The sequence below is a fragment of the Sinocyclocheilus grahami genome, unplaced genomic scaffold (genome assembly GCF_001515645.1).
Source record: "Sinocyclocheilus grahami isolate Dianchi unplaced genomic scaffold, SAMN03320097.WGS_v1.1 scaffold813.1, whole genome shotgun sequence".
NCBI lineage: Eukaryota > Metazoa > Chordata > Actinopteri > Cypriniformes > Cyprinidae > Sinocyclocheilus > Sinocyclocheilus grahami.
This window is the reverse complement of record NW_015505992.1, coordinates 462,116-482,596: the sequence shown is the minus strand read 5'-3', so window position 1 is coordinate 482,596 and position 20,481 is coordinate 462,116. Positions and strand designations below refer to the sequence as shown.

Below are 20,481 nucleotides of genomic sequence, written 5' to 3'. Positions count from 1 at the left end.
TATATATACATAAAAAAAAAATTCTCCCCTGAACAACTGAACATTTTCTCCTCAGAAGAATCATTGTGGTTAATTAATTATATTGACGCTCTCCGTTTCTGTTAATGGAAAGGTTTGAAAAAGCAGCTGTGTCAAATTTATAGCCGAACATACTGGAGGAAATATCATACTGTATTCTAAATGAGAGGCCCTGCGAATATTGTTATGGACAACATGGATTTGTCACAATATAATATGCAGCCTAAATAAAAATTAATTTGCTTGAAATGCATTGATGATTTTTTTCTGTCCACAGGGATCAGTTTTTTTTTTGCACTTGGAACTCTCTTTTCTAAATGCACATGCTGCATGCATCTATACATTAAAGTGCCTTTTATCTACGCTATCTGAGTGCTCTCTACTTAACCTTCCTTGCTTTCCAGAGAAAGACAAATAATGCCCGAGTCAAAAGTATTTGAACCCAATGACTAATTAAGTGTCACCGCTATAATTATTTTTCCACGACGGCTGGAGTGGTAAAGGTGAAAACGTCTTGAGTAAACTTATGACCTATGCCCCATCTTGTGAGAGCAGCGGTCAGAGATCAGAGGACAGAGAGTGTCTTTCTCTCGGGGAAAGAGGGGAGGGTGACTGTTGGTTGGTTTGCTGAAGCATAAGAGGATCAGAGGGGATTCCTGGAGATGTTAGAGGGTCTTAACCTTATTGCAGCTCTACACTGCTAATCAGCTTGTGCATCGAAGTCCTGAGAGAGCTTCACTCTCGCTTTCATAGCCTGAAAGGACATTCCAACGTCATCTGGGGACATGACCCCTCAGACATGTTAAACTTTTACCCTTCACCTCTGGCCTCCAACTGTGTATCCCCATGATAACCAACAAAGACCATAAATCATACAGAGAGAGATTTGGGAAGGACTGATAATGGGTTTGATGGCTATTTACACTATTTTACTCAATAATATTTTTTTATTTATCAGGTCTAACCGGGAACAGTGGTGTAAACTACAGGTAAGTAAGAAATAATTTATTTAAAGCATTGGTCATGTCAATAAAATTACATAATTTTTTTTTAGATAACAGCCATTCACGCTCAACCAATGTGCATTCCAGAAAAGTTATATTTTTAATGTCGTAAGCTAGGCTTTTTTTTTAACTGGGGTCAAGGAAAATTTCAGAAGGGGGAAAAATTATTTACATCACAGTGGAGTCAGCTGTCTTAACCGTGGCTTGTGTACTGCAAACACATACCAGCTTCATCACTGTGTCTGTCACGCGACTCTGTTCACCTTTCGGGCTCTGTCTTTACATTTATTTTGAAAGATGAAGCTCGCGATTATGGTAAGGGGCGTTACATTTCCGACGAGTGCTTGCGGTGTTCGGCCAATCACAATGCACTGGGTCAGCTGGCCAATCAGAGCAGACTGCGCTTGTCAGAAGGAGGGACTTTGTAGAAAACAAAGCGTTTGAGAGAGGCGGGGCATAGAGGACCTACAATAATGTACAGTATTTGAAAAATAATGTGTTTTTTGAACATTAAAGCATGTCAACATATTCTGTTACACCAAATACACAAAATAATGATCTTTAAAAAAGCATCATATGACCCCTTTAAAATAATCACATTTTGTTGCTTTGCAGTCTGAAATGAAGCCTATTAATAGTATATTTCTTTTCTATACCCACTGTAAATATAACAGTTATTATATATTGGTTCTGCATACCTGCATAATTCAGTTCTTACACTAGAATATCCAACCTGACAGAACTGGAGAGGCTCTGCAAGGAGGAATGGCAGAGGATCGCCAAATCCAGGTGTGAAAAACTTGTTGCCTCTTTCCCAAAAAGACTCATGGCTGTATTAGATCAAAAGGGTGCTTCTACTAAATACTGAGCAAAGGGTCTGAATACTTAGGACCATGTGATATTTCAGTTTTTCTTTTTTAATAAATCTGCAAAAATGTCAACAATTCTGTGTTTTTCTGTCAATATGGGGTGCTGTGTGTACATTAATGAGGGAAAAAAATTTACTTAAATGATTTTAGCAAATGGCTGCAATATAACAAAGAGTGAAAAATTTAAGGGGGTCTGAATACTTTCCGTACCCACTGTATGTATATCTTATTTTTAATACAGCATCAGTCGCATTTATTACAGCATATGTAGCACTGCCATAGTTTTTAACTTTACAGTTTCTTCCTAAGAGACACATTATGCTTTTAAAGCATAGCCACTGTAACTCAATTGAGATGACGACATGATGGAACGCAATGTTTCTTGCTTTCATGGATTCGAACAGCTTTATCTGTTACAGCGTCCATTAAAATTTTCCCTCTGTCTGGATAACTCGAGAGTTTGAACTCTGCTCTCCTCCTCATGTGCTTTCCAAAAGTTGCCAGGTTTGGTTGAAAACGAAGAGTGGGCGAGCTGTTCGAGTATGTCGGTTAGGCTGGCGGGGATGGCAAGTTTTTCCGTAATGACATGGTTTGTCTTTTTGCATTATGAAGGATGAGGAAGTAGAGCAGCATCAGGACAGCTAATACTCAGCATACAGTCTGGACCCAGATATTTATATATCTGTTGAAAATAGAGAGCGAGAAAGAAGTGCACAGCGACTGAAAGATACACACCCATTGGTTAATTACACTCTGGGTTCTTTCTCCATGGAGTTAACCTCAGCTGAGTAAAAACATACTCGGATTTAAAGCCTCTGGATGCATTGAAGCTTAGCTCATCATGAGAAACTCGCAGAAACAAAGTTTTGGATAGAACGCGGAGTTCAACAACAGTCTAACATCCTGTCTTGATGGACAGTGACCCGCAGTGCAGTGGTGTCATTGGTGGTTTATTGAGGAAATGAATGAAATGGAAGATGGCAAAACTACAGTGGCATCAAGAGAGGAGTAAGAGTGGAACCTCCTGTTCTGTGGCTTGATCTGCTTAAAGCTTTGTGATGAGTCAAGAGAAGCAACGTGGAGTAGATTCTACTCTACTTGAAGATTTTACAATGACACACATTGTTTGTGAGCATCTAAACAGAAACATGATGAAGAATATGCTGTTACACAAGCCACAGAGGGGAGAGTCCACCTTCTCAACTCTCTTGTACTACGACAGACCTTCCCCAAGAAGAAAATGACGTTACCTGCATCCACGTCAGCTAGTTAAAGAAGCCGAGGAAAGAGAGAATAAACAAAACTCAAATCAAAAAGCAGCCAAGCTAAACATGCACAGTCAGTTAAGAAATTAAACACAGCAGGATAAAGAGAGAGAGACTGAGAGAGAGAAAGAAGCAACTTTTATTCATTCTATTGTCACAGGGCTTCTGTGCCTGTGGGTCCTGAGTACTGTATGTTGCATATGAACAGACAGATCAAAACCGTCTGCCGTGAGGACATGGTCAGGTCAATACAGCTGATTTACAGTATGGTCATGAGAGGGCACATACTATCACACACGCTCATATAATGCAGGCCAGCTGAGTATTGATTTCAGTGAAGTAACACTCATGTATTGGCCGAATATTAATTAATTCAAAAATACATTACATTTTTGAAATAAATTAATCCTATACTAAAATACATTAAATTGCCATTTAAACATACAATGTCTTGAATACACCTCTTCTATGATGAGCATGTTTTTTTTTTTTGTTAATTATAATTCGTTTTTATTTGTTCTAGGTCATTTTAGAATAATACACTATAATAAAAAAAGTTAATTAAAAATAATAATATTATTAATAATAATTAATAATTATAATTCTTGAATAAAAACATTAGTAGTTTGGCTAAATCTTATTTATTTATTTATTTATATATTTTATTTTTGGAGAAAAGTGAAGCTGTCTTGTTAAAATATTATTAATAATTGAAAAATACTTTTGTGTGCCAAATCAAAGTCATGTAGTGTGTAGTGACACATTAAAGGTGTAATGGAAATGTATTATTACTTTTTACTTGATGTTTACACCACATGACATTTATTAGCTAATTAAATTTAAACCCAAGTTAAAATATTTAAACGGTGTACATTTTTAAACCATATAAAAGATTTCTAAGAACTTTGAACTTTTTACGGTTTGCAACTAGTTTATCTAGATTTTACTTGGAAAAAATTCAAAGTCTAAATTTGATATTTCACTCTGATAAAAGTGTTATTTTTCACACCAGAGGGGCTGGTCTGCACAATTGCACCAAACTGCTGATCCCAGCAGAGCTGCATTTCTACATCAAACATGATTGTGGTGGCTTAGGCAAAAGAAAACATTTTATTTACCCATATGGGGTGCTGGGTTTTGAAATGGTAAAGGCTGGGTCTGGATCGAGACCACAGGGCCTGCAGGGATTTTTCTTTCTTCTTGCGTAAACATACACATGCAGTCACACAGTTGGCCTTGTGATAATATCTCTTAATGAGCTCTGAGAATGTGTCTATTTATGTAGTATGTGTGATAGAAGAGGGGGGCGGTGCAAAACCCATGCGGCCGACTGCTTTCATTGCAGAGTGTGCAGTAAAAATCTGCTCCAGCTCTACTTAGTGGTTTTGAGGTTGGGGTTACTCTACCAAAGCTAGCAAACATTTCTTATTTTTAAACCCAGAATAGTGAAACTTCAAAAAAGTAAAGTAGGAAAACTTTGTATGTGGTCGTTTTACTGGAATGTAAATTTGGAAATTCAAATCAGCTTTCTGATGCTGAAATGTGACATAACGTCACTGCAAATCTGAGTTTAGCGGCACTTCTAACATCAGATGACGTGCTGGCCTCAAACGTGAAAGATTTAACCGTGTTGCTTAAGCTTAGCAAGGCACACACTTCAACGGTCTCTGATGTCGTGCTAAGTTTCCTTTGGCAATCTGTGCTATAATCCACTACGGCAAACAGGCAATTGACATTTCTGGGGGATTTTTTTCTTCCAGGGCGATTTCCTGGTTGACCGCTGGTATGCAGTGGCTTGAGTTTTATATGGTAAAGTGCAAAGGAGAAGACGAGACATGATTAGTGCCCGTCGGCCCGCTAACTGCCCTCTTCTGTGACCTCTTGATCTCTACAGGACCCTCAGGCATGCAAATTACCGCAGTTAAACACAACTGTACTAAATGTTGCTTAAGCTAATTGCGATCTTGAAAGAAAAGCCCTGATTTTTAAATGAATACCTAAACTTTATAAACCCTACTCCTTGAGGGAGCCATTTGAAAGGCCAGTTTAACATGTCTACATAATAACAGTTATAAAGGACATGAAATATTGACACGTTCACGAGAACATATTGTGGTGGTCTGGCGGTGTGCCTTGAATGTTCTCAATTATACATGGGGTGTATAGCAGAGTCCTCTGGCACAACTGTACCTACCATACTAACATACTAACAGCAGGTGTGCGGAGAGAGAGAATAAGAGAAGGAGAGAGCTGAAAGAAAAAATAAGAAGTGCATCTAAGGCTATGCCTCGGCAGTACTGAAAAGAGAGGAATATTAACTATTTACACATAACTTCAAGACTTAAATGGGATCTAAGAACAGAAGGACATACATACACCATTGTAAAAGCTCTTTCAAAAGCACTGAAGTGAGTAATACAAACTGTTAATAATATTGCACAAGATAAAGACAGTGAGAGATATATCAAAGGGTTTTAAAATTTGATAGCAAAACACCTACCTTCAGGACTCTCTTCCTGCACATACGTCCCTGTCAGATACCTGTGCACCAGGGCAGACTTTCCACTGGCCAAGTTACCCACAATGCCCTGCGCATATACACAGAATTATTAGGGGTCCCATTCATGATATTTTGGCATGTAAATAAACAGTGTCTCAGCCTAGACCTGAAGCAATTCCTAATAACCATGCTTTAACGTGAGGATTCCAGATGATTGTGGAACTAAACATGATTGACATGATATTATAACCTTTGCTGAGTACTGAGTACCATCAGTACAGTAAAACAGTGTCTTTTTAACTTTGGGTATTTTTAAGTCCCAGGGTTTGATTTTTATTAAAACTAAGTGGGGTTTTTTTGTACATGAAGATCAAATTAAAATGATCATCCCTTGTTATCATCCATTCTTAATCATGTTATTGGTTTTTCCTTGTCATAGAACATCATTCGATATTATAAAAGAACTACGAAATAGACCTGGCCGATAAAACGGTATCGATATTTATCGACGGTACGCCATCATCGATAACGATAGAAAATTTTTTTTGAGATATCGCACGATAGTGTCACGCTTTTTTTTTTTCTTTAAAGGCGTGTGTTATGAGTGACAAACAGAGAGCCAAAAGAACACACAAACACACGCTGAAATGAGTGCAGTGGCTGCGTGTGATGAGGAGACTGTGAATCAAAAAAAGGAATATTAGTCGAATTTAAAATAAAAATTCGCATTCAAATGAAAAACGGTATATTTGAATTTTAGGTGTGCGTCAGGGAGCCTTATCAGCGGCGCACGAGAAAAAACCTTAAGTTTTTGTTAGTCTATATCCAGTTGAAACCACAAGATGCACCGCTGCTGCATTTTCCATTCAAAATATTAGAGAAATATAGAAGCTCAATGCGGAGAAGATATTGGTTAGGTTAAAACCGAAACCAAGCCATTCACCCAGAACGCATATTCGGCACATTCTTGAGACGCACAACTATGACTGTTGCACTCGCGTCTCGCACAAGAGATGAATAGAAAGCCATGTAAAGTTAAAAGAGGTTCAACTTTTAGAAAACATGTCTCGAGAATTTGTGGGAGTTTTATTCCATTCCACTGCGTCTCATGTGTTTTTAAATGCAATCGTGTGATCGGCGCTTTGGCTATTTGTATTGAGCTATGCATAAATACATGAAGCGGTTTTGTTCATTATTGTTTATGCAATTTACGAAATCATATTTGATTTATAAATATTAGTTTAGACATACTTTTTTATAGACAGCCGTTATTTTCATTGCATTGAATAAACCATTTAATGAGGTGCATTATTTTGCTCATTGCGCCCTCCTGTGGCCTCAGGAGATGGGCCAAAAGCTTCCTTAACACTTATTCAGTCTGCATATAAAATATAAGAAAGGAGATATTTGTTTCAATTTTATTTTGTTTTATTTGATATTTAGTTTGTTAAGACTAAAATAAGTTGTTGTTTGTCTTAATAAATTGGGTAAATTAAAAATACTGTGGTTAAATTTAAACCTTTTTTCTACTGCTCTCTGTTTAAGAAAGGTTATGAGAAATTTTCAATGATTATTCAAGTTCAAAAAAGGAGCAAAATTCAAAATTGCTAAAAAATCTTGGCTCATAGAAATTTACATTTTGGTATGCATTTGGCTCGGCATGAGCCAAGGAATCGGTTCAAAGTTAATTGCAGAAATATGAGTGTAAATTTGGCCTATTGGTGGCACTAGAGAGTAGGGCTGCACGATATATCGAAATTATCGAAATATCGCAAATGCAAATATCGCAAGGGCGTGCGATATCCGAATCATTTTAATAATAGGTTACTTAAATCAAAATGTTGCAAAAGGTCAAAGTTTTAGTTCGAAGCATATAGCAGAGAATTGCTTGACGTTAAAAAGAGTTATTAAGTGCAATAAATTGCAGAAAACAACTCTTTGCCGTCTCGTCTTGCTGTCTGACTCACACCTGAAGCGCGCGCACAAGCCGCATCTCGCACAGCGTATCTTCCGTTCTGCCGCACAAGTGCGCACACACAGAGAGACGCGTTTCAGACCGAGTTGATTCGTCTTTCGCATCTCCTCATGTTTGAACAGACACATACACACAGAATTATGTCAATAGTACCCGTCTCGACGATCATTCTCGTAAACGCAGTCGGTTATGTTTTAAATTAATGTAAACAGCTGAGAAAGAAATCGGATGAGTATCATTATACTGGATCCGTGCAGTCGGATTTAAAGGGACAGCAGCCTATAAATACGTGCTGCTGAATATGTCCCTAATGTTAATCAAACAACAAAACAGCTATAACAAAGATGAATCTAAATTTCATTCATACAGTGAACACTATGCAGTGTTATTTTACACAATTATTACATTTCTGTACCTGAATACTACAGTTTATATTATCTATCATTGTAAATTGTGTATTAGTTTTTTTTTCGTTTTTTTTACTGACTGTTCACTTGCCTTTAATCATGTTTGAACTTTCTCAGACTATAGTTTTTGCTTTGGTATATGAAGAAGTACTTAAAGTGTATGGAAACAAAGTTACAATGATATAAAATTAGTCATACATTTTTTTTTTTTTTGTATGTTCACACTGATGTTAAAATGACATTTTCTGATTTGTGACATTACTTTTTATGTAATGCTAAAACACTGCTGGTCACTTTCAGAAGTTGTAGTGATTCTTTCTTTTCCAAGAAAGAATGTGAAACAAATTGGTTATATAATTTTCATTTTTAAATATTTTAAAATATAATTGAAATTGATTTTACACACTTTAAGCAATATCGTATCGCATATCGAATATAGCATTTTTTTAACAAGGTATTTTTCTTCAATATCACACAGCCCTACTAGAGAGTTTGAGATTTGAGACTCCAAATTTGTTACATTTAATATGGAGACTGTCCTCTATCTGTGTGCCAAATTTCATGACCTTCTCTCCAAGTAGTTCGATGGGCTGTCATAGACTTCAAGAGTGGATGAGGAGGAGGAAGCGGAAGAAGAAGAGGAAGAAGAAGAGGAAGAAGAGGAAGAGGAAGAAGAAGAAGAAGAAGAAGAAGAAACCTAATGGATACAATAGGATCCGTTAAGTCTAGAAGCAAAATTATTTTTCCACATGCCGAGTCAAATGCATACCAAAATTTTAATTTCTACGGGTCAAAAAAAAAATACTTTTTTTGAACCTGTCCTAGATGGTTTGCCTGATTTTCACCAAAATTGGCTCAGATCATCCTCAGACACTGCTGGCAAAAGGTTATCAAAAGATTTCCGATGTTGAAGAAATTCACACAAAAATGGACTTGAGGCTATATCTTCGCAATACTTTAGCGGATTCTGACCAAACCCTAAATATTGTTTAATTTTCTTTATTTTGGATTAAACAAATTATATCTATGCATTAATATGCGTTGGCATGACAAGTCAGTCATTTCATTTTAAAACTGGTACAATGTCATTTTCACATGCAATTATTTCATCACAGAAAGCCATCAAACAAGAAATAATTTGCGATGGAGGACATTACGCTGTAATGACATTTGTGATGCATATATATCTTTATGGATATTATTAGTGGACCAACAAATAAAGCAGTGAGAGTGTAAAGAGTCTAAGAGTTTATTTTCTAATTTCAAATTAACTTTCCACAGGCCAAGAAACACAGAATTCAGCGTATTCAGGCCAATTTAGAGAGGGTACGACCTGATCAAAGCTGTTTTGTGGTGAGGTCGCGAGCATGCAACACTAATTTAAGCAATAAAATTATGCAAATTAAATATTGTATTAGTTATGATGAAAATGGCACATTTTAAACATCAGTGATTGGACTCACCACTTTGAGCTCTGGTACGGAGCGACTGAGCGTCCACTCCTGACTGTTGACAAAGGCATCTATAACAGAGACAGAGAGAGATCATTGTAAATGTGGCCACACCCTTCAGTTCAATCTTATTTACAGAACAGTTCTAGATGAGCGACTCAATGATCAATACAAACGACAGAGGAAAAGACCAAAACTGAACAAAACCATTTCCATTCACACTTATCCAAACCAAACATACTACTCCACAACTACACTACAGAACAAAACATGTTTGTGTTAATTTTAGGTCTTTTCAGCAGAGTGAATGATCAAATAGGCCTATGTGTTAATTAGAGCCCACTGTGCCTGCACGGCCCCCACACTCAGCTGCACAACACGTTTCACACCACAATAGAACAATAGTGGATGCAGGTGCACTGTGGGCTCAAATGCTCAGAGGAAATCTAAGAGACCAGCAAATAATACTGCAAATCCACGACTCAAGAAAAGTTTATATATGGCGAGAGTCAGGTCATGCTGTATTATCAAAGAAAATGCCCATGACGATCAATGCTACATAAAATGCTAGATAACAATAGAGCATGCTGTTAGCAATACCAAAGTCATGGATTCGATTCCCAGGGATTGAATGAACAAATAAAATGTTTATATTGAATACAATGTAAGTCACTTTGAATAAAAGCACCCGCCAAATACACAAATGTAATGAGCTGGGGAAGTCGTGGCCTAATGGTTAGAGAGTCGGACTCGTAACCCAAAGGTTGCGAGTTCGAGTCTCCAGTCCGGCAGGGATTGTAGGTGGGGGGCGTGAATGTACAGCGCTCTCTCCCACCTTCAATACCACGACTGAGGTGCCCTTGAGCAAGGCACCGAACCCCAAACTGCTCCCCGGGCTGCCCACTGCTCCGGGTGTGTGTTCACTGCTGTGTGTGTGGGCACTTAGGATGGGTTAAATGCAGAGCACTAATTCCTAGTATAGGTAACCATACTTGGCCACATGTCACTTCACTTCACATGTCACATGTCACTTCACTTCCTACAAAGAATGGAATACACTACATGAACCGCTTATAAAACACTAGGCATCATACATTTGCAGACTTTATATATGGTTACAGCAGAAAAAGTTGTAAATAAAAGACTGAAAAATCACACACTACCAGATATTTAAGTCACTCCAAACACAACAAACTCTTGCAATAACATGCGCATCATTGCGAAGAGATGCATGACAAACGAAAATGTGTTCTAATATCAACTCCAAAAAAAAATAAAATGTCATGTCAATTTCTATTTGGAGTTAAAAAGGTTGAAAACCGTGCAGTGTTTCAAGTAGAGTGTGACGTTAGCGTGCTGCTTTGCTATCGTAGTGATTCATTAGCATAAAAATACATATCACACACAATCAGCATAAAGCATCTAATTAGCATAAAAACACACTGTATACACAAATATTATGTAAAATATTCTAAAATAGGCTGCATTATATCAAAACATTTAGGTAGGCCTATTCAATGAAATAAGCATATTTACAAATCAATATTTGTCTAACCCCATTCACCATATTGTCTGATTTGCCTTGTCCACACATTAAGAGTGTGCATGTGATGTCTTAAAATGTTGTCTAGGTAGGCATTTTGGGGCATTGCTTTATTATTCGTTGTGTTTATCTCTGTGCACAAAGCAATGGATGGTTTGCTTCCATCATCTGCTCACTCTTGTCAGATAACAACAGTCTATAATTTCTCAAGAGACCCATACTAAACACAAGATATATGTATAACCCTTGGAGATTGCCACTTTTTTTTAAAGGCTATCAGAAGAATAGGGGGGGGGGGTTTGCTACATATATTCCACTGGGTAACCCTGAAAAGGCCACAGCGCCTGAAATCTAAGGAAGGTTAACACAATCTGTTACCCACACAGAAACCATATTTCATTTTTCAATTAATTTTTATAAATAAATTTAGATTAATCTTTAGGGCTACTAACGTTTTTCAGTCAAGAGCAGTGCGTGGTCTTTCTTTTGTTGCTTGATTAACATCAATGACTCGGACAATAGCAACTAAATTAGGCTGCTGTCCCATTAAAACCGAACGCTCAGCTGGAATGGATGCAATGTACTGATACACGTTCTCCCTACTGTTTACGTTCACTTAAGACGTAATCAACTGTGTTTACGTGAATACTCGTCAAAACGGACAATTTGACATAATTTTGTGTGTAATTCTCCATTCATGCGACGCGAAAGAGTACTCGCGCGCTGTGAGACGCGCTTTCTGTATGTGTATGCTTCAGTGTCTGCGCTCAGAAAACTGGACCGAATTGAGTTATCTATTGCGTCGTCATATTTATCCATATGTCTGCTCTTCTCTTACTCCCACATATTGATATTTTTGAACGGTTTATGCAACGTGCAGCAAGTGTATTTTAGCTTATGTCCCGCCGGTTCATATGTACGCATCTAACCTCCGAACCACGCAGCAGATTCGTTCTGAATGAATCTCTTCCCAAATCGTCCCTCCCTAACATTTTCGTCTCGTTTTTATTCGTTGACGAAAATGTCAATAGATTTACGTCATAGTTTTTGTCATTCAAAAAGAGTTTTAGTTTATCTCTTTGTCGTCTGTGAAAAAAATGTTGTTGACGAAAATTAGGACGACAATTTTTCATCAACGAAATTAACACTGATGGGTATTAAAGGGAAAAATAAGGATTGATTGCACAATTGATGCTGTAATCACATATAAATCATATTGTTTGAAGAAATCAGACTTATTTGAGAACTTTCATCTCCTTCCTCTATTGGGCGTTCCAAGCACAGATGCAATCAATCAACACAGCACTATGACAGCTGTCTGTGATACTGCGACTCATTCAAAATGACAGTATGTAACATCACAGGAGACATGATGGGAGTGACAGACCGGTAATGAACCATTACAGCCAAAGCCCTTGTCAGTCTTGTCTCATCTCTTCAATTGAAACAGACTTGCTGGATTATTTTTCATTATGGAAGTCAATAGCATGGTTGATTATAAAACTCATTGCAGCCTTGATAAAAACAGTAATAACAGACATTGCAAGAGCTTTAGTCTGACCTTACTATTATACTTAAGTTAAATTCTCTAAAAGAAATCTCAATCTCAAACATTGGCAGGATAAAAAAGGTATCTTTGCAGAAAATCATTGCAAATACAGAAAGGTTCTTGATATTTGTATTTGTACAGAGTAATGCAATGTGTTTATGCGGTTTAAGGTTAAAAAAACACATTATTTTCCACATAATGTACACTATTGTAGCTCCTCTATGCCCCGCCTTTCTGAAACGCACCGATTTTTACAAAGCTCATCGTTCTGAAAAGCGAGGTGTATGCTGATTGGCCAGCTATCCAGTGCGTTGTGATTGGCTGAATACCTCAAGCGTGTGATGGAAATGTTACACCCCTTACCATACTGTGATGCCGTGTCCCAGCCGGAGCGATGAGACAAAACCAATAAAGCCCATTACAAACGAGGCATTTGTTGCATCCAGTGGGATATACTGTGTTTATACTTATACTGTGTTTTTACGCGTTGCGTATCGCGCCGCGTAAACATAAAACCATGTCTGCATTTGTCATCTGAATATTTGGGTTGAACTGTTCTGGAACAGTGTTGTAAATACAACTTAACCACTGATTTCTAGTTGTGTCCTCTTTTGGAAGGCCAAAAAGTAGTTTCGCTTTCACAACAAAACACACAGTGTCACACACGGCGGGCTTGAGTGAGCGGCGGCCAGCGGGCTTGCGGCAACCACATGTGATGACCTCGGTCTAGACTTCGTCCACGGTGAAAGCCGATCCGGCGATCCACAGCACAAAGTTGATGTATTTCCTCAGCGACCAGCATGGATCAGCTCTAGGCATGACGAAGCGGATATCATCCTCTTTTGGAAGGCCAAACAAAGTAGTTTCGCTTTCACAATGAAACACACAGCATCTCCACAACATGGCGGAGGCAGCGGCAACAACAATACTACAGCGAGAATAAAAGTTACGCCTTCTTTCTTTGCATGAACATTTGGGCGGTGTTATGCAAATCTTCCCACACAGTGACGTAGACATGTGGGGGTGTGTTTAAACGAGGCGTTTTAGGAGGGCGTGGACAAGTCTTAACTTTTATAAAGAATATCTCTTTGGATTTGAGACTTTAGTCTTTGCAACTTTACAGATCTTCTTTATGCACCAAGAGCTTGTAACACTCCAAAGAGAAAGGAAAAATTTAAATCACATCATATGACCCCTTTAACTCGATTTTTGCAGTCAAAAAAATTAATGGCTCAGATAGTTATTGATAGACCATAGCACTGACAGTTATTCAACTGAACTGAATTGAACACTGAATTAAATTGAGCTGAATAAAAAGCCTATTATCTTTTATACAGCTGAAATTAAAAATTTTCATAATTTATGAATTTTACAACATTAACACTTATTGTCCTGCTTAAAGCAGCTTCACATTAATAAGCAGGACACTAAGTGTTAATGTTGTAAAATTCATAAAAAATTCTCTCTTTTTCTTTTTAAGTACGTGCTTTAGGTTTTATTTTCATGTTGTGGACATCTCAGGCACTATCACTGCATTGTATTTCAACTACTATTCAGTGTAATCTTTAATGAAAACTAAAACTAAATACAAAAAATTACACTGAAAATACAAAACATAACTGGAAAAAACAAGCTAAACAAATTCATTATGACACCAAAACTTAATAAAACAGCAACAAATTGGAGTTTTATTTTTGGATACATTGTATATTTTAACACTAAACTGTGAAATTGAACGTCATTAAACTTTTTTAAATGATACAGTTAATTAACATTTTAGTGTCCTAAAATGCTAAAACTTAACAAACTAAAATAAAAACTAAAACTAGAAAACCTGATCATGTGAACATACTTTTGTTGTATATTTTGAATTTCATTGCAATAGGGGAAACCTCTAGGTGAAATAATTCTGGCAAGTGAACCTCATCTGCATTTGATTGTGTGGTAAACACATAGTTACTTCACAAATATGACAATCCTGTTGTAACTTTAAAGTCACTGAAAGTCAAGGAGGACACAAAAATCAACTTCAGAATAGAAACAGCCAAGATATTCCAGCAGGTGGGCTAATGAGGGGTGTGTCTGTGTGCCCTGTGGGAAGCTCATGTGTCTTATTTAAATGCTCTTATGTATTTGTTTATATGTGTATGTAGAGTGAGAGTCTCATTTCACTCAGCGTTGATTCTTTGCAGTCAGTTTCCCATGACCTGCCTGGACCCTCCACCCCCTCGCTGCGAGCTGACCGATTACAGAAGCGGACTTCCACCACCCACTTTGTGTGTCGGGCAGAAAATGATGACATGATGGAAAGAACAATATAGTGAAATTGGAATAAAAAAATAAAAAGACATTTACAGGAAGTCCTTCAATTTACAATAATTCTGCATCATGTTACCAGGGTCAGTATCCTGGTCTTTTGTGATGGCCTGACCCGGATCAGGTCCTTCCTCAGCTTTTATCCTGCTCAGCTTTCATCCTTAGGATTCACCCTCACTTTACAAGCTTGCAGCTTTTAGAGAGTCTCCTAAATCATTCAAATCCCACACACCCAATGTAAGCATCCTGAGGGGACTTGGAGAGCTAGGCCAACACCAGTCCAAAATCGACACCATGAGGCTCCATCGAAGATTCAACTAGGATTTATGAAAGCAGAACTAACACACAAAGCATAATAATGAATGTGTCGGGTAGCTTGCAACAATTAACCATTAAACAGCGCTCAAAGGTGCACTTGGCACAAGTCACAACTCCCAAGGACATCTATCATCATTCGGTCAGGGCGTAAATATCTTTCTGTCGTGAAGCGGCTTTTCCTTTCCTGCAGAACAGTGAGAGTGTGTAATTCCTCTGAATGAGATGTCTGGTATGAGATCCAAGTAGCTTGATTATATCTGGTCTCATCTATACTCATCTACAGCCAGAATCTTGACAGTCATCAAAGTCTGATGCATTTTGCAGCTTATTCTGTCTAAGAACTGGCCTGATTAGACAAGAAGAGGTCGTCAGATTTGAGCTTGGCAAAAGCTCTTTCCATATATATGTGCAATATGCATTAGAGTGCTTACCAACATTTCCTGCACTGCTTTTCACGCCAGTTCCATAATGAATTTGAGTTTGCAGTCCGTGCACAGCAAACTATTGACAGATAACACTTCTTACTTTTGAGTTTTTCTTTCGAGCTGCATCGGGGGGAAAAATGATTTGACCAGTGTAGTCTGTTTCATGAGCGAATGACTCTGCTTCTTTTAATGAATTGTTCAAAAGAGTTACAGTTTGAATCAGTCTGATGAATCTGACTGAACTCAATAAATCAGTCTGACCTGCAAGCTATCATTACTTTCAACTAGGCCTGGGCGATAAAAGGTATTGATATTTATCGACGGTACATCTTCTTCGATAACAATAGAAAAAATGTTCAATATAGTGCACGATATAGTCATGTGCTATGAGTGACGCAGACATCACACACAAACACGAACACATGCTGAATTGAGTGCTGTGCCTGCCTGTGATGAGGAGATCGTAAATAAAGAATGAGTATTAGTAGAATTTAAAATAAACATTTGCATTTGAATACAAAAATAGTACAATCAAATGTTACGTGTGCGTCAGGGAGCGTCATCAGTTGCACACGAGACGCAGTGATGATGATGTAAGTGACGTTGTTGCATTTTAATGTTTTGTTAGTCTACTCTAGCCCACGAGACATGCAGTTGCTGCGTTATTCATTCAAAATATTAGAGAAATATAGTAGCTTAATGCTTAGAAGATCTTGATTAGGTTAAAACCGAAACGAAGCCATTCACACAGAACGCAAATTTAGCAATTTTTTTAAATGGACAAATATGACTGTTGCACTCGCGTCTCACACAAGAGATGTATAGAAAGCCATGCAAAGTTAAAACAGTTTAAACTTTTAGAAAACACCTCACAAATTTGTGACGTCACGTCCTTTGCACTGCGTCTCATATGTTTTCAAATGCAGTCTGTGTGATGTGCGATTCGGCTCTTTGTATTAAGCAATGTATAAATACATGAAGCTGTTTTGTTCATAATTGTTTATGCAATTTACGAAATTATATTTAAATTATATGAATTAATTTAGACGTAATGCACATTTTTTTTATAGACAGTTATTTCCTTGCGTTGACAATTTAATACGCTGAATTGTTTTGCTCATTGCGCCCTCCTGTGGCCTCGGGAAACAAGCCAAAAATGTCCTTAAGACCCATTTAATCTGCATATAAAGCATTAGAAATTAGATATTTGTTACATTTTTTATTTTGTGTTTGACTGTTAAACATTTTTTTGTTTGTCTCAATAAATTGGGTTAATTGAAAAATACAGTGGTTAAATAAAAAAATATATAAAAAATATATATATTTTGCTCTTTATTTTAAAAAAGGTTATAAAAAATTTCAATAATCATCAATACCGAACGATATGAAACATTATACCATTATACCATTGATACATTTTTTTTAGCTATATCGTCCAGCCCTACTTTCAACTTGCAATACTTTATTGGCTGGTTGCTCATATGGCTTCTTTTTTTTTTTGCACAATATGTTAAAGTGATAGTCATCGTCCTCATGTCATTCCAAAACTGTATGCATTTTTTTCTTCTGTGGAGTACAAAAGATTATAGTTTGAAATGTGTTTAGGTACAGTCACATTAGTGAAATTTCAGCACATTTTTGTGGGCAAAAAGACTCTGTTGTAGGGATGTAACTATTCACACAACTCACGATGCGATACGAATCATGATAATGATTTCACAATTCAAATTTCTCAATTTTTATTTAATTATAAATGAAAATGTAATTTTATTATTGCTTGGACAAAATGCTGAACAAACAGCAAATCAAATAAATAAATAACACAAATAAAAGGAACAGCCCTGTGAAGTCAGTTTTTTTTTTATTCAATTAAAATTTGGCTCTGTCTAAAACCTATTTTTAATTCATTCATTCAAAATTTGCATTAATTTAAATTTTTATAACTGAATTCTGTGATTCCGTCTGCATTTTCTGCATCAAGGAAAATTCATAGGATCCCAAGAACACCTGTGTGAGGAAATCTTTCACCCTCATGTGAAATTACCATTTGCATGGATTCCTGACCAGATTTGACCGATGAAAATTTGCTGAATAAATGTGACCACACCTTTAAATGTCAAACAACACTGGAATCCATTGACTCACTGCATGGACAAGAACAGATATATTTCTCAAAATATCTTCTTTGATGCTGCACAGAAGAAAGTTTTGGAAGGGCATGAATAAATGACAGAATTAGTGATGGTAAATAAATAAAAGTATAAATGATAGTAAATGACAGAATTGTCGTTTTTTTGGGGGGGAACAGTCAAGGGAATGCTTTTTAAGCATTTGTCTGATTCAATATGAAACCGCAAAGTAAAATGCTAGCACAAATTCAGGTCAAGACGGGCCATATTAGAATTGAAAATGAGGAACATACAGAGACAAAAAGGAACACATAAGGCTTGCCCAATTGGTTTGAGACTTTTATAAAGAACACATTGAGAGGCAGCTAAGTGCATGTGGAGTCTGTTCTGTGGAGCCTCAGTTAAATTCAATTAGCTCTGAATGCTGCCAGAAACATGACTGACTGCTGCACAGTCTGAAGATTTGATGGAGGATATTGGAGAACCTCCCTCCTCCCTCCGTTTCACTGTCACTTTACACTCCTCATCTCAAACTCTCATCTCATTCCCACCTCACCCATTGTTTCCTCCAGACACTGAGAACAGCATAGCCTATTTCATCTCCTCAGTCACTGCAGCTCCCAAAATAGCATTGTGAACACAAAGACACATTTCCCAGCAGTTTATGTGAAAACACACACACACTAAGAGACACAAGCCACACTAGCTCAGATTTTCAAGACTCATTCTCTCTCTAATTTACACTATCAACCATCATCTTCAATAAAGAAAACCAGCAACTGTATTCCTGTATCATGTGTCTATCTTCAACTGACTGCTGGTCATTGACTCCAACAGGGTGAATGGAAAAAATTCCAGCCCGTCGGCCCCCCACTGCTGCTCTGACACAGTGGGCTGTATTCTTGTCCCTCTGCTGGGCTGCTACTGATGGCTCACCCATGTGCCACTGCTCCCTGGACATCACTCTGAAACAGGATGTTGTTACAGCTGCTTCCTGTTTTCCTAGGAGGGGCTTCAAGTTTCCATCTTCCCCAGTGTACCCAGTGCAGCAGGGTCGCTGTGTTACCAGTTCGTTGGCCTGCATGCTGGAGTCATTCCTTTAGCTGAATCAATGTGCTGCCACACACATATTGAACCAGTTCCCAGTGAAACTCTAGGACCCATCAGCAGTATGATCATGATATCTAAATCCAGGGCCGTTTCTAGCCAATTTGACGCCCTGGGCGAAATCCCTATTGCCTCCCCCCCTCCCCAAATTATTCATTTTGCACAATTTAGTATCTGTAATATCATTGTGTTGCCACTAGATGCCTGTATAGCCCTATGTAACAATCCCTAGTGGCTAAGACATTGCACATAATTTAAACAAATTAATTTTATTATATTTTGATTTGGATACTATATACTATACTACTACATATTGTTTATATATTATTAATGGCTACTTTTTTGTCTTTATCTGTTTTTTGTTACATTTTTTTGTTGTTGTTTCTTGAAACATTGAGCACTGGCAGAGCCCACTGATCTAATGGCGTTGTTGAGCGTTCCAAATGCAAACTTTGCATGCAACAATCAGGCACCAATTGACAGCACTCTGATCTAGTGGCATACAGGCATCGTCAGATTGACAGTACTCTAGCCCAATAATGTTGGGGGATCCAGTGGGGATCATATTACAGTGGGCAGTCATATTTCAGGGTGACCGTGCCACTCTTTGTCACAACCCTGCTAAAAGTGCCAGTACGTGCGCTCATTGGCGCCCCTTCAGCTGGTGGCACCCTAGGCGACCGCCTAGCTCGCCTATGCCTAGAAACGGCCCTGTCTAAATCCATTTAAATGCTAATTCTTGGCAGAAAACAGCTCAATCGACAGTACTTGTGGCATATTGTTGATTACAACAAAAACATTTTTGATTCGTCTATTTTTAAATCTGGGTTACAGCCATACACTGTATAAAAAACATGGACGTAGTGTCCGTGACGTCACCCATAGGTTTCTGAAGAGCATTTTTGAAGTCTAAAGTAGGCGGAGCCGGCCGTCGCCATCTTGGCAGCGCGCCACCGCGCGTCACTCCCGGATAATCGAAAATGGGCAAAGAGGCTGGAGCTGGTTGCTGAAACCACGCCCACCTAACTTGACGGTGGTGACAGCAGCGGCAATCCACCTGTCACTCAAGTGGCCACGCCCTTAATTTTGCAGAACTATATATGTGGTATATAGACCAAAACCACTTTTTGTACCAGGCTGTAAAAAAAAAAATTCTGCTGTAAAGTTGGACATTTTAACATGGGGAGTCAGCCTCTAGCAGCCAGTCGATGAATTGCAGTTTTAGTCACTTCCGTGTTGGTGTCACGAGAAAGACCGGAAGGTTGCCGCTTGGTTACAGCGAGGCACTTACAATGGAAATAAATGAGTTCCAATTAGGGTTGCAAAAAGGTGGAAATTTTCGAGTAAATTTCAGAAATATTCCAGAAATTTTGGAAACTTTCCAGGATTTTTTGGAATATTCCAGGAATTTTTGAAAAGTTTCCGCAAATTTTCCACCGCTTTGCAACCCTAGTCCCAATCCGACAAAGTAAAACAGACCAACTAATACAGAAGGTTTACAATTCTCCTTTTAAATCCTATATATAAAAGCCTAAATTAATCTGTCATTGTGCTTTTTCAGAACACTTGTATTAAACTGCTTGTAAAGATGGATGGATTACTTTT

The 20,481-nt window shown here is 37.8% G+C and overlaps 1 protein-coding gene across 1 annotated transcript in view; it reads right to left on the bottom strand.

The window, feature by feature from the left end:
- The window catches only part of LOC107562224 (uncharacterized), a gene marked incomplete at its 3' end in the record, with an annotated part of 69,672 nt that overhangs the window by 3,700 nt on the left and 45,491 nt on the right, over positions 1-20,481 (bottom strand). The window contains exons 2-4 of the mRNA XM_016246830.1: positions 9,502-9,560; positions 5,657-5,744; positions 3,142-3,156 (exon numbers count right to left, since the gene is read on the bottom strand). Coding sequence (XP_016102316.1) covers positions 3,142-3,156; positions 5,657-5,744; positions 9,502-9,560 — 162 coding nt within the window. The remainder of the gene's footprint in view (positions 1-3,141; positions 3,157-5,656; positions 5,745-9,501; positions 9,561-20,481) is intronic.